We start from the raw sequence: 24,601 nt of genomic DNA on the forward strand, positions 1-24,601 counted from the left end.
GGTATTTGCTGCCACACGTTGTGGTTCCTCCCACTGGCTTGTATGCTGTGTAGTTACACAAGAGTCCCCCCCCCCCCAAACCAGCCACTGGTCCCTCTCTAGAGCTGGAATGAGGAATATCCTTATATTTACAAATATATTTCTACATGTTCTAATAGAGATATTCACGTTTAATCTGATACATCAACCTAGACCTTCATCCACATTGTATGCAGATGTTAATTAAGACCACAATGAATACGTTTTTATCAATTTTAATAAACAATTTGGAAAAAGGATGTTGAAAGGTGTCTTCAGTTGTATCCCAAAAAGTAATCTGAAATTGATTAAGTAGTGAGACGTATATATTTGCACATTTTTCAAGTGGCATTGTACCTGCTGACAGCAAAGTTTTAGCATATGGCTGGCATTTTAATCTGCAGATATGTTGACAATATGTGAATGCAGCACAGGAATCAGAGCTAACCTGTCCCCCAGGTGTGACAGGAACGCAGGAGCAACAGACCACGAACTTGGATGAAACAAAGAGTGGGATTCATCTAGCTTTCCGATACTCCTGAGAAATTTGTCCCCACCTTGAGCATTTCCATAGAAACAGGTGCAGAGGTATACAATGAGTCTTCTGTTCTAGTAAGAACAGGTAGTGGGTAGAGGCTGAGGAGGGGTACTAGTTACATTCTGGAGTTAAACTGCTGATTTCTTCAAGGGAGCCAAAGAACTCCGATTTGCCAAGTACAGTAATCTTAATTTAAATGCAGGAGAATAATAAACGTACAGCAAAGAGAAAAAAAAAAAAAAAAAATAGTCCTAGAAGATTCTTCATGCCAATAAGTTGTAGTTTACTCATAACAAAATCTACAACACTTTAAAAATGCTCACTAGCTACATCTGTCTCTACGAACAAAAATGTTTACAATGGGTACACGTTGTCAACATCTTCCTGTCACATTGGCATGTAAATATAAATACTGCAAAATATATATTTAAAAATATTTCTGTACAATATCAGAAGGAACTGTAGACTAATAAAACATAAAAACAAAGTGGAACATCCAAGAAAGGGAAGATCCAGTGGCTTTAGTCAGTAATGATGAGCTCATCCACCCCCCAGTCTTCGTAACTTCCATCAGGAAGATAGCGTCTGATGATTATAGGGATCTTCCTGGCTCTGTAGGAGAGATAAGAAAATTGTGTAAACACAACACACTAATCTACTGACTTTCAAGAGCTTTCAGTAGGATTTATTGGCTTTATATTCAAGTCATTCACAGGAGAAGATAAAAAAAAAAAAATTATTAAAATATCACAATAAGCGTATAGCAATTGGTTCACGCAAAAGTTAGTGTCTACAAAACAGGGGAAATATTTAGGGACTTATTGTTTTTACTCGCAATGGTGGGGTTCAGCGATTTTTAGTAGAACTGACATTGCGGCGGACAAATTGACCACCAAGTGACACCAATACAGTAATCAGTGCATTTTTATAGCACCGATGGGGGAGGTGATCTCTGTCAAAATGGGGATCCGCCGTGTTTACATAGGCAGATCCTCATTATGGCGATTGCTGCGAGCTTCCCGCCCACAGTACCACATGCACAGATTGACTTGCAGGTATGTCGGTTTGCATATGCGAGTCACCTTGCAATAGTATATAAAGCAGAAGGCGTCACAAGTGGTTAAAGTACAAGTTTACTTTTTGAGAAAGAGTGAACTTACATTGTACACCCTGCCCACTCCTCGGGCCCCCACTACACTTATCTCGATGGGGGGAGCAGCGGTCACTACCCACGCAGTGGCCAGGGGATTTGAAAGTCTGATCCTCCCCCCCTCTTTTCCTCAAGGCTTCAGATATGGAGCAGAGTGATTCTGACTGGTCACAAAGGGGAAGTTAGGCTCTTCAAATTTCAAAACCATTAACCACTCACAGAGGCAAGGGCCGGTGTGGGATAGGCATACAGTGTTCGCTCACCTTTCCATTTTTGTGGAAAGGTGAACTAATGGAGGGTACACACCAGGGTGCCCAACTGCTGGCCCACACCCCTGGTGGGTCAACAAGCGCAGAATTCGGGTTCCCATCCTAGAGCATCAGTGTTCTGAATGGGGTCATCGCTAGAGGAAGCCCGGCAGGGGAGCAGAGCTGCATAAGCCAATTCTACCTGTATAGCATCAGCTCGTCACTGGCAGAATACCAATTGCACTCCACCTGTAATACCTGTAGCAAAGGAGATTTCTATATGGAAGATTATTAAAGTCAGTTTATATTCTAAAAATCACATTGTATATATGGGCACATTTCTTCTGCAGTGGTTACTGGGCTGCCTTCAAACTGATCCGCAGGTGCACCTGCACGTTACCTGCACTGAACCATAAACTTTGGTTATTACCTGTGGGCTTGGTGTGCTGTCTGAAAGTGCAAATAAACGGCAGCACATCAGTGTCAAAGCAGCTTTAGGCCCCTTCACACGATCAGGTCCACCTGTCTTTCAGGCAGACCCAAAATGTGATCCTCTATGGAGCAGCAGATGTAAACGGACTTGTGTCCTTTTACACCTGCCTACCTCCAATCCGATCTGCAAACAAAACACCAAACCCACACACCACACAAGATCAGTCCCCTCCTGTGTGGGTGGATCACAGCCCCCATAGAGTAGAGGGGGCTGTGTCCTCGTTTGCTCTGCATATGCAGAGTGAACACTGACCTGTCATCCACCAATTGTGGACCACGACTGATTACCAAGTCGCTAAAGTGGCCCTCACTCCCCAAAAGGTTGGGCACCCCTGGTATACACCTTGAGTAAAAACACAGATACAACGAGTTTGGGTTAAAGGGTAAAGTCACCTTACTGAACAAGGCATTCCACAGCCATTGGCCACTTTCTGAGAATGCTACTTGCATAGCTGTGTCAGGAATCATTGCTTTGGAACTAGCATGTGCTGCCAGGTCAGTGGTTCAAAGTACTAAACACACTGAACAGCAAACATACAAGAGTGTTAAAAAATGTAAGCACACCACTTCGAAAGTGTCTTTTTCCACATACCATATTTATCGGCGCATAAACACATACGTGTATAACACGCAACCTAAGAGGGAAGGGTCAGGAGATATATATATATATATATATATATATATATATATATATAAAAAAAAAACTTTCCACAGCCCCCTGAATACAACACGCGGGCACAGTTTACCCTCTATTTTCAGGGTACAAAAGTGAGTGTTATACGCCAATAAATACTGTATTTGCGTAGAGAACACAAGACATTCCTTTAACAATGCCTACAGCTAAATGAAAAAACGAACTAAATACGTGCACCCTTGGCCTTAGAACTTGTTGCTGCCCACCAGTCCTACACATTGTCGCTGTACATTTTTTTGCCACTCCACCGTGCAAAATTACTTTAGTAGCAAGAAATGTATTGGTATCCTGCATTAAACGCCCATTTCAAATCCTGCAACAACAGTGGTTCCCAAACTCAATCCTCAAGTACCCCCAACAGGTCATGCGTTTAAAATTTTCATCTTGCACTGGTGCTTTAATTTATATAAAAAAAAAAAAAAAAAAAAAAAAAAAAAAACAGCTTTTATCTAAAAGAAATTTCCAAAACATTGCCAGTTGAGGCAAAAAAAGGAGCCTGAGAAACAGGGTCCTAAATCATTCCAGTGAGGTTGAAAATCAGGATTGTCACCAAGTCATAAACCTTGATTATTTTTTATTTTTTTTTAACTATTCCTTAGTGGACTTGCTAATACATTTTGGATCATTGTGTTAAAAGATTACATTTCCAGTTCACTTTCATCTTTTGGACAGATAACCCCAACATTCTCACCAAGCACACTTTGGATGGAGAATTCATAGTTGACCTGATGACTAAATGTAGTCTTAATCTAATCTGCAAATGTAGTCTTAATCTAATGTTCTTTGTAGACAGTAAAAGGGCTTTTTACTGCAACCCTCCGATTGCACATTTATGCACTTTGAGGCTCGGTTCACACTTATACTCGCACCCGACTCACACGGCAGTTCCCACTGCCATATGCAAACTGCCAGGAGTGTCAATACATTGTTAATGACACCCCCGCCACCATCAATATGCCACGTGAGGGAGAGAGCGCGGAGGGATGCGCTGCTCTCAGACACAGCAGTAAATCAAGATTTGGCTCAGATAGGTGTAAGGGTGGACAGGTGGGGGGGGGGGGGGGGGGAAGCTGCACACAGAAGGGTCTCCCCCCCCCCTTTAGACCCCTTTCACACTGGTGCCGCCCATAGCGTCGGTGGTAAAATGCCGCTATTTTACCGGATTTGCAGCGTATTTCGGCCACTCGCGGGGCGCTTTTAACCCCCACCCACCCCCCTAGCGGCCGAGAAAGGCTACGGCGGCGCTACCCATTGATTTCAATGGCCAGGAGCATATTAGCAGCTGCGAGTTCACCACTGCCAATGCATGCCAAAGAAGATTCTGGCAGGACTTTTTCTGACGCCCTGCCAGCGCACTGGAGTGTGAGGAGCAGCTGTTTAAGGGCAGATTTCAGGCGCTATTTTTAACGCTATAACGCCTGCAAAACGCCCTCAGTGTGAAAGTGGTCTTAATGCATTTCATGCGACACAACCCTTCTGCCTATAAAACCATTTCAGCCCGGACCATTTTGCTGGTCAAAGAACAGGCCACGTTTTGCGATTCGGCTGACAATTGCCGTCGTGCGACGTGGCTCCCAAACAAAATTGACACCCTTCCCCCCCCCCCCCCACAAATAGAGCTTTCTTTTGGCGGTATTTGATCACCTCTGCAGTTTTTACTTTTTGCACTATAAACAGAGCGACAATTTTGAAAAATAAAAAATGCAATATTAACTTTTTACTATAATAAATACCACAATAAGCATTTATTGATTGGTTTGCACAAAAGTTATAGCAGCTACAAAACAGGGGGTAGTTATGGCATTTTTATTTATACTTTTTATTTCACTAGTTTTCATCGATTTTTATTGTGACTGTGACTTTATGGTGGACACTTGACACATTTTTGGGACCAGTCATTTTTACAGCGATCAGTGCTATAAAAATGCACTGATTACTGTAAAAATTACACTGGTAGTGAAGGGGTTAACCCCTAGGTGGCGCTGCAGGGGTTAAAGCGGTAGTAAAGCCGCTGCTGTTTTTTCATACCTGAAAAGCAAAAGCCATAATGAGCTAGTATGAAATACTTACCTTGGAACGAGGTTAGGGGAACTTACCTGGTCCACGGCGAGGGAGATGTCATCTTGCCTCGGCGTGTCTTCTGGGTATCGCGCATGCGCGGAAGACTTCTGTCCGGCAGCTGCCAGGCCTTTAGCCGAAGATCCCCGCTGCGCATGCGCCACTGCAGTCAGCAGCGCATTGCGAGGGGAAGGTTTAGGAGATTCTTTATACTTACAGGTAAGCCTTATTATAGGCTTACCTGTAAGTGATAGTACAGAGTTTACTACCACTTTAAGTCAGTACTAGGGATTGATTCTTACCGTTAGGGGGCGTGGCAACACGTGACGCATCACTGATGACCGTTCCTGATCATGGGGGAACAGCCATCAGTGACAGTGTCATTAGGCAGAATAGGGGAATGCCTTGTTTACAAAAAGGCATCCCCTGTTCTGCCTTTGCCGACCGCAATCGCGGGCCGCCCAGAAACATCGAGTTTCCGGGACCCACGAGCATGCTCACTGGGCGGCAAAGGGCGAGGACTCCACTGCCGCCTCACTTGTATATACAAGCGTGCGATATTCCAGCTACATGTAAGAGCAATAGCTGCAATAAATCTTTTTTTATACTCAAACAAGATTACGCTATGTGGCCACTTTTCTTTTCCATCTCTTTATACCGTTGATATCCTATGAGAAACCAGCCCGGGGATTCCACTCTCCAGCACAGGTCTTGCCATATTCCAACTTTTTGCCCAGCAGAGGCCATGATGTTTGTTTGAGCATCGATCGTTTAAAGCGGAGCTCCGCTGAAAAAAAAATATTAAAAGCCAGCAGCTACAAATACTGCAGCTGCTGACTTTTAATAATAGGACACTTACCTGTCCTGGAGTCCAGCGCCATCCACGGTGAGGGAACCAGGAAGCGAAGCGCTCCGGCTTCACTGCCCGGTTCTCTGCGGCGCATGCGTGAGTTGCGCTGCGCCTGATTGGCTCCCGCTGTGTACTGGGAGCCGAGTGTTCCCAGCACACAAATGGGGGGGGGGGGGGGGGGAGTGATGCAATGTCTGCAGTCTGCCCGAGACTGTGTGGCCAGAAGTGGGTGCAAATACCTGTCTCTGCACCCCCTGAAAGGTGTCAAATGTGACACTGGAGGGGGGGGGTTCCGATCAGCGGGAGTTCAACTTACGTACGCAAGTCCCCCTAAGTCCAATTGTTCTGGTAAGCCTGCAGTCTTTCTGGTGGTGGGAGTACTACACATGGAAGTCACTCATTTGATGTTCTGATATCTTTCACTCATTCACTTGGTAGATCTTCAACATATATGGACATTATTATTATTATCATCATATATTTACCATTTTTGTCAGTTGACATCTAATTGATGCATACATGTTCTTATATGAACATTTGTTTGAATGATATATACATCCACATTTATTTTTTCAATGCTCATTACGATTATCATTGTCCAAGCGCTACACATATATATCCATTTACAAATAAGGCCTTCTGCGATTAGCTTGGCGACCCAGTGGGGGTTCCCTGCAAATAGCTGCAGGTGGGAAGCCCCACTGAAAGCAATGGGAGGCCGACAGCTCCCGCAGCCATTTGCGGCTCATTGCAGACAACGCTGCCACGAAAAAAGAAAAAAAAAAAAAAAATGTGTTTGCGTAATGCAATAAGTGATACCACAGCTCCAGTGCTTCAAGAAATATATCATAACATTTCCTTTAAATCCGGTAATTGATACTTATAGCTGTTGGAGCACCAGATTTTTGGTATCAAGTGCAATAGGTTTTAAATAAAGGGCACATGTAAACATACTACATTATGGTGGTATATGTGTTTTGAGTTAGCCTCTAGCCACCATATAAAGGGATTGATATCTTAAAGGGAACTCGCTGACCTAAAATATTCTAGATCAGAAACCTTACTGTGAAAGCGAAATCGAGCCCACTGGTCACTAGAGAGGGGACAAGCACATTAGACCTATATTCCTGGATGGGTCTGGTATCTCAGTTGAGATTTTAGAGTGCATGATGGTGGAGCACATGGTTGCTTTGTTTTATAGAACACTGAAGTAGCATCACTTCCTTGAATATCTAGATGTTCACTATGAATAAATTGAAAGGACTTGTTTTTTTTATATACGTACAGCGAAATGCAATAGCTGTTGGAGCACCGGAGTTGTGGGATTTAAAAAGGAAATTCTCATAATGGTGAGAGATACAGATGGGGAGCGTTGTGTCACTCATTGCATTACGCAATCTTTTGTGGCACATTTTGGATGTGGGAAGACATTTAAAGTAGAACTATACGAACAAGCCCCCCCCCTTTCTGGACAGATTAAGGGAGGGTCATCCTGAAAGTTTATTTTTTGCCATGTCCCATTGGGGAGATTTCCCTTTACTTCCTGTTCCATAGCCAAAACAGGAAGTGAGGAAATCCTTGCAAAGTGAATCTCTTGGAGACCACCAGAACTAGTGTCCCCATTAGAAGATTTCCCCTCCATTACTTTTTTTTTTTACTTTGAGATGGTGAATCTTCCTAACAGGGACACAGACAATTAAAACCGATCAGTTCCAATCCATCTCCACTCGGTCCAAAACTAAAAACTTGTACTTTAAAAGGATATTAGTGGCAGCTCGGTGGCATTTGTAGATTAGGAGTTGAAGCTTAATGGCAGCGCAGAAGTATACATTATATCACTCATGCATTAACCCATTTAGCAGCCAGGTCCATACGATATTACGGACCTGACGCCGGGGAGTTTTACACACAAAAGGAGCTTTGGCCATACTTCTGCTTTAAATAGATCTAGGAAACTCATTAGGGGGAAGGAAAATTGCCTTGACCTACCAGAAGATGTGGCATTTGGAATTCCCCAACTTCTTGCCAAGACCCCTTTCACACTTCGACTTGTGCCACGATTTTGGATGGCCAAAAAAAAAAAAAAAAAAAAAAAAAAAAAAAAAAAAAAAAAAAAAAAAAATCGCATGACAAGTCATTCTCCATGACTTTGAATGACTACCATTCATATTGGCATGACTAAGTCGCGCGGACTTCAAAGTACAGTAGTTCCTGCACTATTTTTCTGACCAGATCAGACTTTGGCATGCGACTTGTGCATGAAGGGGAACTCCACACCAATTTTTTATTTATTTTTTTAAACTGGCATAGGTTCCTCCTTCATAAGCATACTGGGCCCTTCGGTCTGGTATAGATTTTAAGGGGAAACTCAACGCCAAAAAAAAAAGGGCCTGGTCGGTCAGGTAAGGGGGTGGGGACGAGCAAGTACCCCACTCCTAAACCATACCAGGCTGCATGCCCTCAACTTTGGGGTGGGTGCTTTGGGGCAGGGGGGCCCTGCGCCCCTCCTACCCCAAAGCACCTTGCCCCCATGTTAAGAACAAGGGCCCCTTCTTGACAACCCTAGCCGTTAGTTGTCGGGGTCTGCTGGCGATGGGGCTTATTGGAATCTGGGAAGTGCCAAAAACACACACACACACACACACACACACACACACACACACACATTTTTAAAGTCATTTATAAGGCAGCTCCGGGGGTTTTCTTCTGACTTCGGGGGTCTCTTTCCGACTTCTTCACTCTCTTCTCCCGCTCTCCGGTGTCTTCTGCCGGGGTCCTCCGCTATCTTCTTCCAGCTCTTTTACTAGCGTTGGCCCGGTCTTCTTCCGACGTTGACACGATGCTCTCTACCGCTGTAATGCTGAGGGTGCGCAACAAATTATATAGGCATGGGGCGTGGTCACCGGGTGATGTCACCCGGTGAACACTTCCCCTTGTGTCATCACCACCCAGGGCATGATAGGACTGCCGTCATAAGGGGCGGGGGTCGACCACGTCCCATGCCTGTATAAATCGTTGCGCACCCGGCATTACAGCGGGAGAGAGCATTGTGTCAACATCGGAAGAGAAGGAGGAAAGGAAACAGCAGAGAAGACCGGGCCAACGCTATTAAAAGAGCTGGAAGAATACAGCGGAGCGTGGGAGAAGGCCCCCGGAGCTGCCTAATAAATGACTTTAAAATGACTTTGTAGTAGCACAAGTGTGAAAGGGGCCTAAAGGTGTAATTAGTCTCAAATCCTTGTGGTTAGTAAAAAGCCCCATTGCTTTAAAAATTTAAGCAGAAATATATATTTTTCCTTTTCTGGTAGATTTACAATTATAGGTAAAAAAAAAAAAAAAAAAAAACACACCCATGAAGGGAATTGCATAAAAGCAAGGTTTTAAAAAAGCCCACACTCAGACTTTCAAAAGGGCTCTTTGAGCCAAGCAAAGCTTTGGCATGGTCAATATCTCTAACGGCTTATCGGGAGGCATTCGAAAATAGCTTTACCAGCTAAAATCCAAGCATCACAAGTTATTGCAATAGCAGTTTTCAAAGAAAACAAACCAAACTCAAACTTTTTGTTCGAAAGGCTTCAGGAAAACTGAAAGGAGAAAAAAAATACTTCTATCTCTAAACATCAGTTTGCTGTCTATTATGTTGATCCAGAGGGATGTGCAAGTAACGAGCCCCAACAAGCATGCAGATCAGTAGCTGACTATTTTCTGGCTTTACTGCCTGCATGCTTATTTCAGGTCGGTGACTCGAAATGTACTAACAAGAAGCAGCCATTGAACTACCAATTTCAGGTTGGAGTCAGCAATGGCCTTAAAATACAGATTTCTCTGGGAACTCGTTGAAGCAAACAGAAGACACACAAAGGGAGATTTATCAAAACTGGAGCAGCTGTCCTTGGCAACCAATCAACTTTAATCTTTCATTGAAAAGCTGATCAACTGTCATCCACAATTGCTCCAGATGTCCAGTTTTGATCAATTCCACCTAATGCTTTGCGCAGTTATACCAAACCAGAGTACATAGAAAGCAACCTTCACAACTACGATGGAGCATCTGGGGCGTTTAGGTTGTTCTCTGTGTGTTTTTCCGTGAAAAGGGATGGTTGTCCCCATCACGGTCCTAAAAGATGACACCAGCATGGAAAGAAGCTATAAGTGAAAACCTCCAAGAATCAAATAGTGACTTGTTTCATAAATTACTTGGATAAACTGAAGCTTTCTGAAAGTACAGTAAAAAAAAAAAAAAATAATAATAATTTCAGCCCTTTATAAATGTATTTTATACAGTATTTACATCACGCCAACAGTTTGCGCAGCAGTGTGCTGCGCAAGACGAGATATAATTGATGAATTGTATTCAAAACTTTACTTTTTCTAAAATATTAGCCGACCTAAAGAAAATACACAAGGAAAAAAGGTATATCTGAAAGACTTACTTTAGTTCCTTCATAGCAATAAGCAATGGGTCAGTTTCTCCTTCAAGCTCCACCATAACAGGTGCACACATTCTAAAAGAAGAAAAAAACAAAGTTTACTTAAGCAAAAGCAAGTAGAAAAACATGCATGATTAGCGGAATAAAGATTTCAGCTGCAACATAGAAAAATATTGCAGAAGGATGCAGGCAAGTATACATCGGGGGTGGGGAGCATGGGTTGCTTTAAATCATACACTTTTCATGGTAAGCGGATTCTAGCATAACCTTTCTGGGACAGTGACACTATAGTAATTAAGCCACTGCATCAGCATGACAGCCAGGAAATTTGCAGTTTCAGGAAAAGTAAATAAATGCAAACTACAGTACATCATTTTTAGTGCCTTGAAAGGTTCCATTTATTTGACCAAAACCTGGAATTGCAGGGCACCTAGATATATCATGCTTGAATTCATACATCTTTGTATATAAGTTTCAGTACAGCCAAGATCATCACTGAACAATGCTGGAACTGGAGACGTGGCCATGTTTCCACCTGCTTCAAAACGTCTTGACACCTTTCAGGGGGAAGGGGGGTGCAGATACCTGTCCAAGAGGAATTTGCACCCACTTCTGGCCACACAGTCTGCGGGTAGACTGCAGACAGGACGTTTGATCCAGTCTATCCCCCCCCCCCCCTCTGTTGTGTTCTGGGAAACACTCGGCTCCCAGAACACAGCGGGGACCAGTCAGCACGGCGCAGCGCGACTCGCGCTGTAGGGAACCGGGCAGTGAAGCCGCAATGCTTCAATTCCTGGTTCCCTCACCGAGGATGGTGGTGGGGCAGCAGAGGGACGAGCGATCACTCGTCGTCTGCTGCTGACGGCGCTGGACTCCAGGACAGGCAAGTGTCCCAACATAGGCATTTTTTTTCTTTTTACTTTTCAAACTTTTAATTTACAAGCAGAATATGTGATAATTAGGCCGATTCGTGCCATCTTTTCTTCAGTGTTTGGAAAATAAACCATCATTTCGTTATCACTTGATATACTTGTTTGCCTTTTGTAGGTTCGATGTCCCTACATACTTACGCTATCTGTAGTGCTCTGGTACCCAAAACACGTGCCCTTTCATATTTTGTCATGTAATTTGTTGTGATTCGTTTCTGGTTTGCTTGTTGTCCTTCACCAGCTGGTAAGATTGCAACATTCTCCCGGTCTTCCTAAAATAAAAATAAAAATTAAGTTTTTGCTTGCACATAATTGGGTGATGGAAGTCAGAGCCTTATTTACTAAGCCCTAGTGCACATGCAGCCCACCAGTGCCTGTGATATGCAACCTGCCGGTGCCCATGATTTACAGGCTGCCTGTGCCTGCATCAGCAGTGATCTCCGTGTGTCACAAGGCTGGATTTGAATTGCTCGGGCACAGCAACAATGTCCCACCATTAGATCAGTGTGCCATCTATCACAGGAGGCGGAACACTGTTACTGCGGCCAAGCAATTCAGCTCTGTGAAACACGGAGATTGCAGCGAGGGGAGGACTGGGTGCGCCAGGACCCAGGGCACACCACATCCCATTTTGGTATTGGCCGTTTTTTCATTCTGCCGACATTTCAATGCAACTCTATTTGTAACAGTGCATATTCTGCCACCATTGCCCAACCTCCCTCCAGAAGTCACAGGGGAGTGTCTTAAAATACATACACACATATATATATATATATATATATATATATATATATATATATACACACACACACATATACATATACATATACATATACATATATATATAGCCAGCTATGGTGTGGCTCATGGTTGCTACTGTATCCATGTGGCTGTTTTTAGCCCTTTACTGCACCGATGTTAATAGTTCTAGGAGTGACAGTAAAAGGGTTAAAAGAAGCCAGCTACCCACTTTTTAGCCTTGATATACCTTATAAATGCCTACGAACAAAAATTAAGAATTTTAGATGACTGACCTCCTCAGCATTTTCCAAGTCATCAAGTCCTTCATCTTCTTCGGCATCATCAAAATCATCACCATCAAAACTGGAAGACAGAAACAGATGGAAAATCCAAAATGTTTGCGTTCTCACAGGAACTGAAGGAATTTATTTTACAAAAGGTGATATCTGTTCTGGTAACAGTCTTAGAGGGAATATTCCAAATTTTGGCGCGATCTCCTCTAACTTCTGAAAACAGGAAGTGAAGGATAATCTCCCCAAATGGGAGAGACAGGAGTCCTGACCATTCCTCACACTATCCAAAATTTGTAACCAAGCACTGAGTTACAGTCTGAAAACGCATCAGTTTGTATCCGTTTTTTTTTTGCTGTGACAATAAAAAGGAACAATTTTTTGGAGTGCGGCTGTCCAAACCTTCCTTCTTATTCTTGCATTATCCAAAATTTGTGTTGACTTTACATGTTAAAATATAACTGAAAGCATAACTTTAGCTTTAGAGAGAGCGAGGAAGGCTAGAACACCTGTCAGGTTTTTGTTGCTACCTAATAAAAATGCCAACTAAAGTGCCACACCACTGCCAAGAGGTCCAGATTTAACTGCGGAGGTCCAGCTGGGAAAAAACAAATAAATTAAAAGTCAGCAGCTACAAACACTGTAGCTGCTGACTTTTAATAAGCACACCTACCTGTCCAGCATGCCCACGATATCGGCTTCTCCGAGGCCAATCCATCCTCTGGATTGTGTGCCGGTGCCACCAGCCTCACCAAGGGAAACGGCCAGTGAAGCCTTGCGGCTTCACTGCCCATTTACTGCGGCGCTTTGTGAATAGGCGGCTGTCCTCTGGGAGACACCCAGTTCCCAGGAGGCAACGTGAGGAGGAGAAGAGAGAAGATCCCAGCGGAAGAGGAAGTGGCAGATTGGGACAATCTGCCTAACAGACATTTCTGGTAAATTTAATATATATTTTTTCCAATTTTTTTGGAGCCTATTTTTTTTTTTTTTTTAAGGATGGACCTCCACTTTAACTTGTTTCTAATAAAAGTTATGGGGACAATCCAAAAAGTAGTTCTCCATGTTTGTTACATTACACGTGGAGGAGAGTGGAGATCCTTTGGGACGTAGAAGCCTCCTGCCCAGGAACCAGCTTATTTACATTCTGATATAAAAACCGAGATCATTAGCCAAGCATGATGGTAAAAGCAGTTACCTTTTTTTTGAAGGAATAAAGACCAACACAAAATAGCTTCCCTCGGCATAAAAACTAGAAAACAAATAGTCCAGACACTTGTGGCACAATGTAAAGATATAGCTTGCCAACCACATAAACCTGGTCCGATAAGGTTAAAGTCCCTGACTGCTCCAGGGGTCCCAAAAAAAAACACACAGCTTAGCCTTCTCAGTCACAATCAGTCCACCGCTCCTACGTTCAAGTGTGTACCGCTTCACACCGCTCATAGATCGGTGCAGGGCGTTTCCTGTTCTGCACTTACATCAAAATGGGCTAACCCAGGGCTTGACAAATTTGCTTAGAATCTAGGAGCCAGCTAAAAAAGTTAGGAGCCAGTTTTTTAAATTAGCTGCCCAGAGCCCAGAACTGCATGTCTGGTGCGTCAGGCAATAAGAATTGCTCGGGCCTGGTGCCACGTGAAAAAAAGACCAAAAAGTAAAAAAAAAAAAAAAAAAGTGGCACTGATGAGGCTGCTCTGATGGGCACCGATTAGATAGCAAAAGAACAAAAAATACAGCGCACAGGGGTTTAGTGAATGTCACTTTATAGTCTAATTTTTTTTTATAAAAAACACATATGCATGAATAATTGAAATAGCCGCAAATAGCACACAGCAAAATAGAACATTTAAAATCTAGTGAAAATAGTCCACAATACATAAGCAGAAGTTCATGTGGTGATGGTAGAGTGGAAACACACACGCTTCGGGGAAGATGTTGAAAATGTGATCCAAATGGTGTGCATACGCTAGTATGCAGAGGTGATACGATACCTCAACAACAGCAGCCGCTAGTACGCCTCTATGCAGGGAGATGGAATCCGTCAGTGGAGAGATGACAACCACGCTGGGAGCAGATGTTGGCGCTGTTTACATGCAGGGAGGATACTGCCGTTTAGACCACACTGGTTCAGGGGCTGATGGAAAAGAAGTGCCTCCTCGCAACAAGGATCTCAAGCGGCGGGGGAAGTCCTGGAAGGGAACCACCAAGCCGGTTCAGTGACGCGGCCGCGTCACACGGAAGCGAGGAGGGGGAGACGGAAGCCTTGTTGAGTCACACAGGGAGAGAGGAGGAGGTGTCCGGACACCGTCCATCAAACATCAGGTGACTCCAGGAGCCAATCGGTGGGAGCAAAAAACGAGCAGTAGAAGTACTGGCGCTAGCGTCACTAAATGGATTCCCCGGGTGTCAGCACAACACATCAACTACAGTGTACTACTGCAAACATATGGGGGCATCAAAGGTAATTGTGGTGAGCCGTGACTGACATGTTTCGCGTGCCAGGACGCTTTGTCAAAGTCCGATTAGATAGCACCAATAGGTACTGATAGGCGGCACTGATGGGCACCGACAGGCGATACTGATGAGGCTGCGCTGATGCAGCCAATCAGTGCAGCCTCATCAGTGTTACCTGTCAGTGCTGCCTGTCAGCTCCACCTCATCAGTGCAGCCTAGCAGTGCCCATAAGTGCCACCTGTCAGTGCCCATCAGCACGGCCTGATCAGTGCAGCCTATCAGTGCCCATCAGCATCGCCCATTACTGCTGCCTATCAGTACCCATTAGTGCAGCTTATCAGCGCAGCCTCATCAGTATCACATGTCAGTGCCACCTATCAATACCTATTGTGCTATCTAATCAGTGCAGCCTATCAGTGCTCATCAGCGCCACCTATCAGTGCCCATCAGAGGATCCCGACAGGTGGCACTCACTGATGGGCACTGTTAGGTGACATTGATGAGGCTGCGCTAATAAGCACTGATAGGCTGTGCTGATGGGCACTGACAGGTGGCACTCACTGATGAACGACGCTAATGAGGCTGCAGTGATGGGGTGGCACTGATGAGGTGGCTCTGACAGTGGCGTCACTAGGGTTGATGTTACATGGTGTGGGAAAAAAAATTGTGTCTCCCCGCCCCCTTCAGTACAGACCCCCGGCACTATAGATCCCCTTCACTAAGAACAGACCCCCCTCCCTCAGTACAGATACCCCCATCAGTGTAGAATCCCCCCCTCCCCCATCAGTATACAATCCCCCTTAGTGCAGACCCCCCATCATTATAGAATCCCCCTTAGTACAGACCCCAGAAGTATAGACACCCCCTTAGTGCAGACCCCCCCCCCCCCCAATCACTATAGAATCCCCCTAGTACAGACCCCAAAAGTATACACCCCCACCCCTTAGTACAGACCCCAGAAGTATAGACACCCCCTTAGTGCAGACCCCCTCATCAGTATAGAATCCCCCCTTAGTACAGATCACTGCAGTATAGACACCCAATTTGGTGCAGACCCCCATCAGCATAGGCACTCCTCCCCTGCCGCACATGTCCATCTACTTAATAGAGAGTGTACAGTACAGACCTCAGAACAGCGCGGAGGTGCTGGCGGCTTCGGTCCGACTCCTGCGCCTCCCTTGCTGCGTCAGTGGGACCCCTCTGGTGTGCATCACCCAGGTGCAGCCCGCACCCCCGCCTAGCAACGCTCAAGCCCAGCTGTCAACCTGGGAAGATGATTTCGGAGGTGGGCGGGCAGTGAGAGCAAGCCGCGCTGCAAGAGCAAGCTGCTCTCATCACAGCACTGTCCACCAGAGGGCGCCGGTTCGAAGATGGAACGTGTATCCCGCTCCAAAAGCCACAGCCTCAATTAATCAGCCAGCCCGACGCTAGTCTGCGCAACTGCTGCAGTGTAATTCAGGCGCCAGGGTGCAATTTCCAGTCGCCATTGCAACCTGGCGCCTGAGTTTTGTTGAGCCCTGGGTTAACCGCTTCAAGACCAAAGTCTCTGTAGTTGGTGTATGGGGGTTCTTCCCCACACAAATCTTTCTGAATTTGCACATTTTGGGTCCCTAATGAAGACTTCCAATTCAGAGCATACAGAGTACTTAGAGTGGAAGTCCAGTCAAAAATTATTTTTTATCCTATTAATAGTATTTTAGATATCGTTTTCTTTGATATAATTCATTTTCTGGCTAGCTGATTTTTTAGCTTAGAACATCTTATCTAAGCAAGACAATCAGCTTCCTTCTGTTCTTTAACAACGCCATCTCCCTTTATCTGAATTTGCCAAGCTGTCTTTCACTTCCTGAAAAAGGTTGTCGTCATTCCTAAAAAGGCATGCCTAGACCTTAGTGCTATGAAAATGCATTGTTTACTGTCAAAATGGCAATTGCAGTTTAGGAGTTAACCACTAGGGGGCACTGCAGCGGGTTAAGTGTGACCTCATATGTGTTTCTAACTGTATGTGGGGCAGGGCTGGACGTGCGACGTCGGTGATCGTCTTTTCCTATATCAGGGAACAGATGATCACTGACACTGCCACAATGAAGAACGGGGAAGGTGTGTTCACACACACACACGTTCTTCAGCTCCGATGACCGATTGCGGGACACCGGCGAGGATCGGGTCCGCGGGTCGTGACCCCACGACTGGGCTTAAAGAGACAGGTACGCGATTGTGCCCAGCCGTGCCATTCTGCCGACGTACATCAGAGTGGATGGGTCCTTAAGTGGTTAAGGCTCCGTTTCCCTAGTGCAATTTGTCATGCAACTTTGGACACAAAGTCGCATGACAAATCAAAGCTCATTGATTTCAATGGCAAACATTCCTATCTATGCGACTTTGAAAACCAGTGACTTTGAAAAAGTTCCCTGCACTACCTTGATTCAACTTTTGATGCAAATTTGATCCAGAGTGTAAAGTTGGACCAAAGCTGCACTCAAAGTCATACAAAAAAAAAAAAAAAAAAAAAAAAAAAAAAAAAAAAATAAAAAAAAAATCGCACAGCTTTGGAGTCGCACTAGTAGAAACGTACCCTAAGGCTAGAGTGCAGCTTTGACACAACTTTATACATTTAGGCCAATATGTATTCTGTTTTTTTTTTTTTTACCAAAAAAGTAACATCAATAAGCGTATATAGATTTACACGAAGGTTATAGCGTCTACAAACTATGATATATACCACATTTTTTTTTATTATACTAGTTATAGCAGTGATCAACGACTTATAGCGGGACTGGGATATTGCAGCAGACAATCAGACACTGATACTTTTGACACTTTGTGGGAACCACTGACACTAATACAGCTATTAGTGCTAAAAATATGCACTGTCACTGTACTAGTTGAGAAGAGGTTAAACATCTAGAGCGATCAAAGGGTTAAATGTGTGCTGCTTTTACTAGGGAAAGAGGTGGATTTGAGTCCCTGCTACGCAGGAACACAGAACTCATGATCCCCCTTGTCAGAACGGAACCTTGTCTACATAGGCAGCGCTCCATTGCGAGTCTCCACCCGATGATAGGCGGGTACTGGAAGACATTGATTGCCCAACACCCTGTAGGCGGAAGTGCGAGATCGCGCGCACGCGTGCGTGTGTGCACACATACGTGCACACACACACACACACACACACACACACACCTGCTGCCCTGTGGCAGTAAAACTGCTATAGGGCAGCCAGCAAGTGGTTGAATCTGTAAACCCATCATTTCATATTCCTTATAAGCGCCTGCTGTACCATGCACTTTTATGAAAAAAATCCTGTTCTTTTTGTATTGCTTCCTTTGTGTGAAATTCCTGGAGCTCCTGCCAATCACTCTGCTTTTCTATTAAATACTGACCACACTAGGCAGGAGAGCACAGTGTGGTTAGTTCTCTAGCTGTGCTGGGAACTCAGCCTGCTCCCCTCCAATGATGAGACTTGTCCTGACACACCCCCACCCCTGCACTGCCTTTCACTGGAAAGTTCAGTGTACTGATGTTTTCTTCCCCCAGTTCTTTCAGAGGGAACATGATCACACAAGTGTATTTATGTTTTTTTATATCTACACACAAATGATTTGCCTTTCATTTCTATTTTAAACTGAATGGGTTGTTTTACAAGGTGAGGGACCTGCCGACACAGATAGTTTGTGCAGGAAAGGCAACCTGCCGCAGTATGACATACCTGTACGTCAGTCCGTAAAAGCAGGATAGCGGGCGCATGCCTGACGCGGGTCCTGTGGACTTGATGTCCACTGGCAGCCCGTGATCTGCCTAGTGACAGACAGGGATCTACTGCTCCTAGTGATCGGGAACAGTGATCTGTCATGTTTCAGTGAGCCATTCCCCCCTACACACTTATATTTAAAAAAAGCAGAGATAACACACTTAACCCCTTGATCACCCCCTAGTGTTAACCCCTTCCCTGCCAGTGTCATTTTTACATTGATCATGCCATTTTTATAGCACTAATCAATGTAATAATATCACTGGTCACCAGATCGCCGCCATTACCAGCAAAAACAATAAAAAAAAAATAGAAGTCCCTAAATCTATCCCCTATTCTGTAGACACAATAACTTATGCGCAAACCAAATACACGCCTACTGCGATTTGTTTTAAAAATAAATTTATTTTTTCCAAAAAAAAAAAAACACAAAAAAACACTGATTGGTGTGTACGGGGCTGTAGTTCCAGCACTATTTTTCCACTAGGTCTGTGGCCTTAGATAGAATCCCCCTCTCTGTCTGTCCTGGTGACTGTTGTCACTAAACATGAAGGATAGATAGAGATAGATAGATAGATAGAGATATATATATATATATATATATATATATATATATATATATATATATATCACACACAGTCACCAAAACAGAAATGAAGGGGAAATCTTCCAATGGGGGACACCTGTTCTGGTGACAACCAGAAACTCCCTCACTTTGCTGAGATTTCCTCTCACTTCCTATTGTGGTTGTGAAAAAGTAAAAAACGAGAAGTCTCAATGGGACAGAGATGGCAAACAACCCTACCTGAGGTATAACCCTCCCTTACTACACCCAAAATAAAAGAAAGCTCTGCCTTTAGGCGTTCAGCCATAACACAAATATGAGAACCTGCAGGAAGGGAATGTACAGACACATGGCTAGTGAAGTGGCCGCATGTATAAAGCAGAGCACACAATGGCTTCCCTCACACATGACGCTAAACAATGCCCGCTAATAACGCTCACTTGTCCTCGTTATCCGACATCTCTCCGCCGCCGTTCACTCAGCTCCTCTCCTTCCAGTACCTCGAACACAACTAGCTGCGACTCAGGAAGACCGAACACACCGGGACCGGAAAAGGAATTGAGTATCCACTATGCCCCGCCCACAGGCTTCACTTGGAGCAGGAAACGGAACACAACGACCTGCTTTATCGCCCCGCCTACCTACAAACTTTGATCCCGCCCCGTCTTGTTTCTAAGGAAACAGAAAACATCTGCCCGGGCTTATCGAATAGTGAGAATTGACGGCGTTCTATTGGTCTAATAGAGGTATGAGTGGACGGGAGCACCGTCTTTCTAGATGTTTCTATACAGATTCCAATTGTCGTCCGATGCTTTAGATAAATGTATATATTTCAATACAATTTGCCTTTGGTGTCCCCGTACAGTAGATTCCAAACATGACTGGAATAGTTACAGTGGCGGCTGGTGCTCAAAATGTTTGGGAGGGCACAAACAAACGAGAAAAAAAAAAACATCAATTGCAGCCTCACTGTGCCCATCATCTGCCGCCACTGTGCCCATCAAATGCAGCCACTGTGCCATAAAATTGTCACCACTGTGCCATGAAATCGCCACCACTGTCCATGCCATCAAACGCAGCCACTGTGCCATGCCATCAAATGCAGCCACTGTGCCCATCAATTGTCGCCACTGTGCCATGCCATCAAACACAGCCACTGTGCCATCAATTGTTGCCACTGTGCCCATCAATTGTCACCACGGTGCCATGCCATCAATTGTAGCCACTGTGCCATGCCATTGTCGCCACTGTGCCATGCCAAACGCAGCCACTGTGCCATCAATTGTCACCATTGTGCTATGCCAAACGCAGCCACTGTGCCATGCCATTGTCGCCACTGTGCCCATCAATTGTCGACACTGTGCCATGCCATTGTCACCACTGTGCCCATCAATTGTTGCCACTGTGCCATGCCAAACGCAGCCACTGTGCCATCAATTGTCGCCACTGTGCCATGCCAAACGCAGCCACTGTACCATGCCATTGTCGTTACTGTGCCAATCAATTGTTGCCACTGTGCCATGCCAAACGCAGCCACTGTGCCATGCCATTGTCGCCATTGTGCCCATCAATTGTCACGACTGTGCCATGCCAAATGCAGCCACTGTGCCATGCCATTGTCGCCATTGTGCCCATCAATTGCTGCCAGTTTGCCCCTAAAATGCCGCCAGATTGCCCCCCCCCCCCGCCTGGCACTTACCCTTCTCCGTTAGCCATCCTCGGATCCTCCTCCACGATCCCTCGAAGTAGTCCTGCCCTCGATGTCGCTTCAGCCAATCAGGTTACCGGTAACCAGATCCGGGGGGGGAACCTGATTGGCTGAGATGCGTGTCAGTGTTAACCAATAAACGTACACCCCGTGCGTCCCCTGGTTAACTATTTGGAAGCCGATTACAGCCCTCAGGCCAACCAGCTGCCGTTATTCAGATGGCCGGCGTGAATCTATGTATTGTTTTTCAGTGGCGGTGCATGAGCGAGAGGGGGTGGCGCTCCTGCGCCCTCTATGGACGCACCGCCACTGGGTGTAATGGAATTTCAGGGCATTATATTGATGGGACCAGGGCCGGTGCTACACTAGGCAAACTAGGCAGCCACCTAGGGCGCCCGGCCACTGGTGTTTCTTCTCTCTGTAGCAAGCAACTAAGTCTCAGCATCAGCCGGCAGCCTCTGCTCCGTTCGCACATAGGGGGTTATTTACAAAAGGCAAATCCACTTTGCACTACAAGTGCACTTTCAAGTGCAGTCACTGTAGATCTGAGGGGGATATGCAAGGAAAATTAAAAAACAGCATTTTTGCTTGCACATGATTGGATGATAAAATCAGCAGAGCTTCCCCTCAGATCTACAGCGACTGCACTTCCAAGTGCACTTCTAGTGCAAAGTGTATTTGCCTTTCGTAAATAACCCCCATAGTGTCAGAGGCGCAGCGGTGGTGGAGGTCTGTGTCCCGACTCCTGAATGAATGGAAGCGAGCAAACATTGATGGGCGCTGGTGAGGCTGCATTGATGGGCGCTGGTGAGGCTGCATTGATGGGCGCTGGTAAGGCTGCATTGATGGGCGCTGGTGAGGCTGCCATTGATGGGTGCTGGTGGGCTGCATGTGATGGGCGCTTCATGAAAAAGATGGGGTATACATGGGCAAAGGGGGTGGAGTCAGGGGATGAGCCAAGGGGGGCAGCAAAATGAAGTTTTGCCTAGGGCAGGGGTCTCCAAACTTTCTAAACAAAGGGCCAGATTACTGTTCTTCAGACTTAATGGAGGCCAGACTGTGGCCACCGGGAGTAGAAAAGGTCCCGATTAACAGTGGGAATAAACAATGCCCCATCTTTGGTGTCAGTGGGAGGAATCATGCCCCATCATTGGTGTCATTAAGCCCCATTGCTGGTGTCATTGGGAGAAATTGTGTCCCATTGTTAGTGTTTTTGCAAGGAATTGTGTCCCGTTGTTTGTCTCATTGGGAGGAATTGTGCCCCATCATTGGTGTCAGTGGGTCAAATTATGTCCCATTGTTGGTATTAGTGTTTGAAAATAGTTCCCCCAAGGGCCAGATCAAAGCAAGCAAAGGGCCACATCTGGCCCCCGGGCCACAGTTTGGAGACTACTGGCCTAGGGTGTTAAAATTCCTTGCACCAGCTCTGGATGGGACCCGCAACACTTTCCCACAGGTACTATTTACATTGCAGTCTTTTTGGGGGAATTTGGATTGGTGAGCTATAGGCCTGGAATCACACCGATACCTTCTCCACCTGATGTGTTTCCCTTTAAAAATCAATGGAACGCATCAATGGGACCCGCAACATGTCAGCATGCGTTAACATGGATTGTTGAGCGTTTTCAATGCGTGTATCAATTCAGTTTGTATTGGATGATGACAAGTGTCCAAACACATAGACGTGCATTGACGCTCATAGGGCCAGATTCACAAAGAGTTACGCCGGCGTATCAGCAGATACGCCGATGTAACTCCGAATCTAAGCCCGTTGTATGTTTAAAGCGGTTGTAAACCCGCATATAATTAATTTTTTATTTTTTTTACACCTGCAAGGAAAAAGCCATAATGAGCTAATATGCACCGCAATGAAATACTTACCTCGGAACGAGGTAGGTAACTTACCTGGTCCACGCCGAGCCTCGGCGTATCTTCCGGGTATCACTGCTCCAGCGCTGTGATTGGCTGGAGCGGCGATGACGTCACTCCCGACGTCACTTTCCTTTCCGGCATGGGTCGGCGGGGCCGGCCCTTCAGCCGAGGATCCCCCCTGCGCATGCGCCGCTGCAATCAGCGGCGCATTGCGAGGGGAATATCTCCTAAACCGTACAGGTTTAGGAGATATTCTTTATACCTACAGGTAAGCCTTATTATAGGCTTACCTGTAGGCAAAGGTGAAAAAAGTGGGTTTACAACCACTTTAAGTGTATTCTCAAACTGAGATACACTTAAACATGCCTAAGATACGACGGCCTGCGCCGTCGTATCTTAGGGTGCAATATTTACGCTGGCCGCTAGGTGGCGCTTCCATTGCGGTCGGCGTAGAATATGCAAATGAGTCGTTACGCCGATTCACAAACGTACGCTTGCCCGTCGCAGTAAATTTACGCTGTTTCCGTAAGAGATACGCGGCGTAAAGATAAACATGCCCCCTAGGTGGCGTATCCAATGTTAAGTATGGCCGTCGTTCTCGTGTCGCAATTTGAAAATTTTATGTCGCTTGCGTGAGTCGTCCGTGAATGGCGCTGGACGCCATTTACGTTCACGTCGAAACCAATGACGTCCTTGCGACGTCATTTACCGCAATAAACGTCGGGAAATTTTAGGGACGGCGCAAGCGCAGTACGTTCGGCGCGGGAACGCGCCTAATTTAAATGATCCACGCCCCCTACCCGGATCATTTGAATTAGGCGGGCTTGCGCCGGAGGATTTACGTTACACCGCCGCAACTTTACATGCAAGTGCTTTGTGAATCAAGCACCTGCCCGTAAAACTTGCGGCGGCGTAACGTAAATGCGATACGTTACGCCGCCGCAGATCTACGTGAATCTGCCCCATAGTGCCCAACAAGCAGAGCCCTCCGATTCCTCCCGTATTGAATTGTATTGTAACTGTACTGTTTGCCCTTACGTAAGTCGCTGTGCAAACTTTTGGCGCTATAAAAACCCTGTATTATTATAATAGATAGTAATGCATCATGACACACATCTTAACACAGCATTTTCATTGAGTTTAATAGAAAAGTCCATATAAAGCACTAACACAACGGTGTGAATCCAGCCCACAGTCTTGTACACACGGTATGGAAATCAGAAGGGGATTGGCGTTTGACAGGCTGTTGTCCGAACTCCTTACCGTTCGCACGCTCTTTTCAACAATTGTTTTCCAATTTTCGGCCAACAAATGTTGAATGACAGGCTAGTAAATTTTTGGCAAACGACGGCTCCGCGTCACACAAAAGTCGAAAGTAAAAACACACATGCGCGGAATCAAGGAACGACTGGGAAGAGTTTGGCCTTGTAAACTACCACTCATAATCTAGATATTGTCTAGATATTGTCGGAAATTTACAACCCCTTTAATACTCAGTGATTTACAGCCATTGTACCACGCAACAAATGTTTTTCTTTATACACTATCAATGTCTATAAATGATCAGGGAAAAATTCTGAGCTTCCAGAAGGTCTCTTGTATGGGGTTTACAAGACCCTAGGCCAGGGCTCGACAAATCCCGGTCGCCAGGTCACCATGGCGACTAGAAATAGGGTCCTGGCGACTTGGCTTGGAAGGGGGGGCAAAAAAAAAGCTGGCACCATCTGGTGGTGAGTCGTTGGTATTACAAGTTGTTACCACCAGATGTGTAAGCTGGCGCCATCTGGTGGTGGCCGTTGGTATTACAAGTTCAGCA

The 24,601-nt window shown here is 45.4% G+C and overlaps 2 protein-coding genes across 2 annotated transcripts in view; one reads left to right on the top strand and one right to left on the bottom strand.

The window, feature by feature from the left end:
• Nucleotides 1-238: 238 nt before the first annotated feature.
• On the bottom strand, nt 239-19,785 carry POLR2F (RNA polymerase II, I and III subunit F). Its single transcript, XM_040359546.1, has 5 exons — nt 19,646-19,785; nt 12,442-12,511; nt 11,549-11,679; nt 10,482-10,553; nt 239-1,168 (listed from the first exon to the last, which is right to left on the bottom strand). Exons 1-5 carry the CDS (start codon nt 19,663-19,665, stop codon nt 1,078-1,080), a joined length of 384 nt encoding a protein of 127 aa, XP_040215480.1. The 5' UTR covers nt 19,666-19,785; the 3' UTR covers nt 239-1,077.
• A 57-nt stretch (nt 19,786-19,842) lies between these two features.
• C7H22orf23 (chromosome 7 C22orf23 homolog) overlaps nt 19,843-24,601 on the top strand; it is a 28,183-nt gene continuing 23,424 nt past the window's right edge. The window contains exon 1 of the mRNA XM_040359545.1: nt 19,843-19,951. The gene's annotated coding sequence lies outside the window, so the exon portion shown is untranslated. The remainder of the gene's footprint in view (nt 19,952-24,601) is intronic.

Source organism: Rana temporaria, chromosome 7 (assembly GCF_905171775.1).
Source record: "Rana temporaria chromosome 7, aRanTem1.1, whole genome shotgun sequence".
Lineage (NCBI taxonomy): Eukaryota > Metazoa > Chordata > Amphibia > Anura > Ranidae > Rana > Rana temporaria.

What these genes read in the sequence shown, in the direction of transcription:
- POLR2F (XM_040359546.1), bottom strand. Translation starts at nt 19,665, where the DNA reads ATGTCGGATAACGAGGACAA. An exon ending in ATGTCGGATAACGAGGACAA is followed by an intron (nt 12,512 to 19,645) that starts GTGAGCGTTATT and finishes TCTGTCTTCCAG; the next exon opens with TTTTGATGGTGATGATTTTG. An exon ending in ACTTGGAAAATGCTGAGGAG is followed by an intron (nt 11,680 to 12,441) that starts GTCAGTCATCTA and finishes TTTTTATTTTAG; the next exon opens with GAAGACCGGGAGAATGTTGC.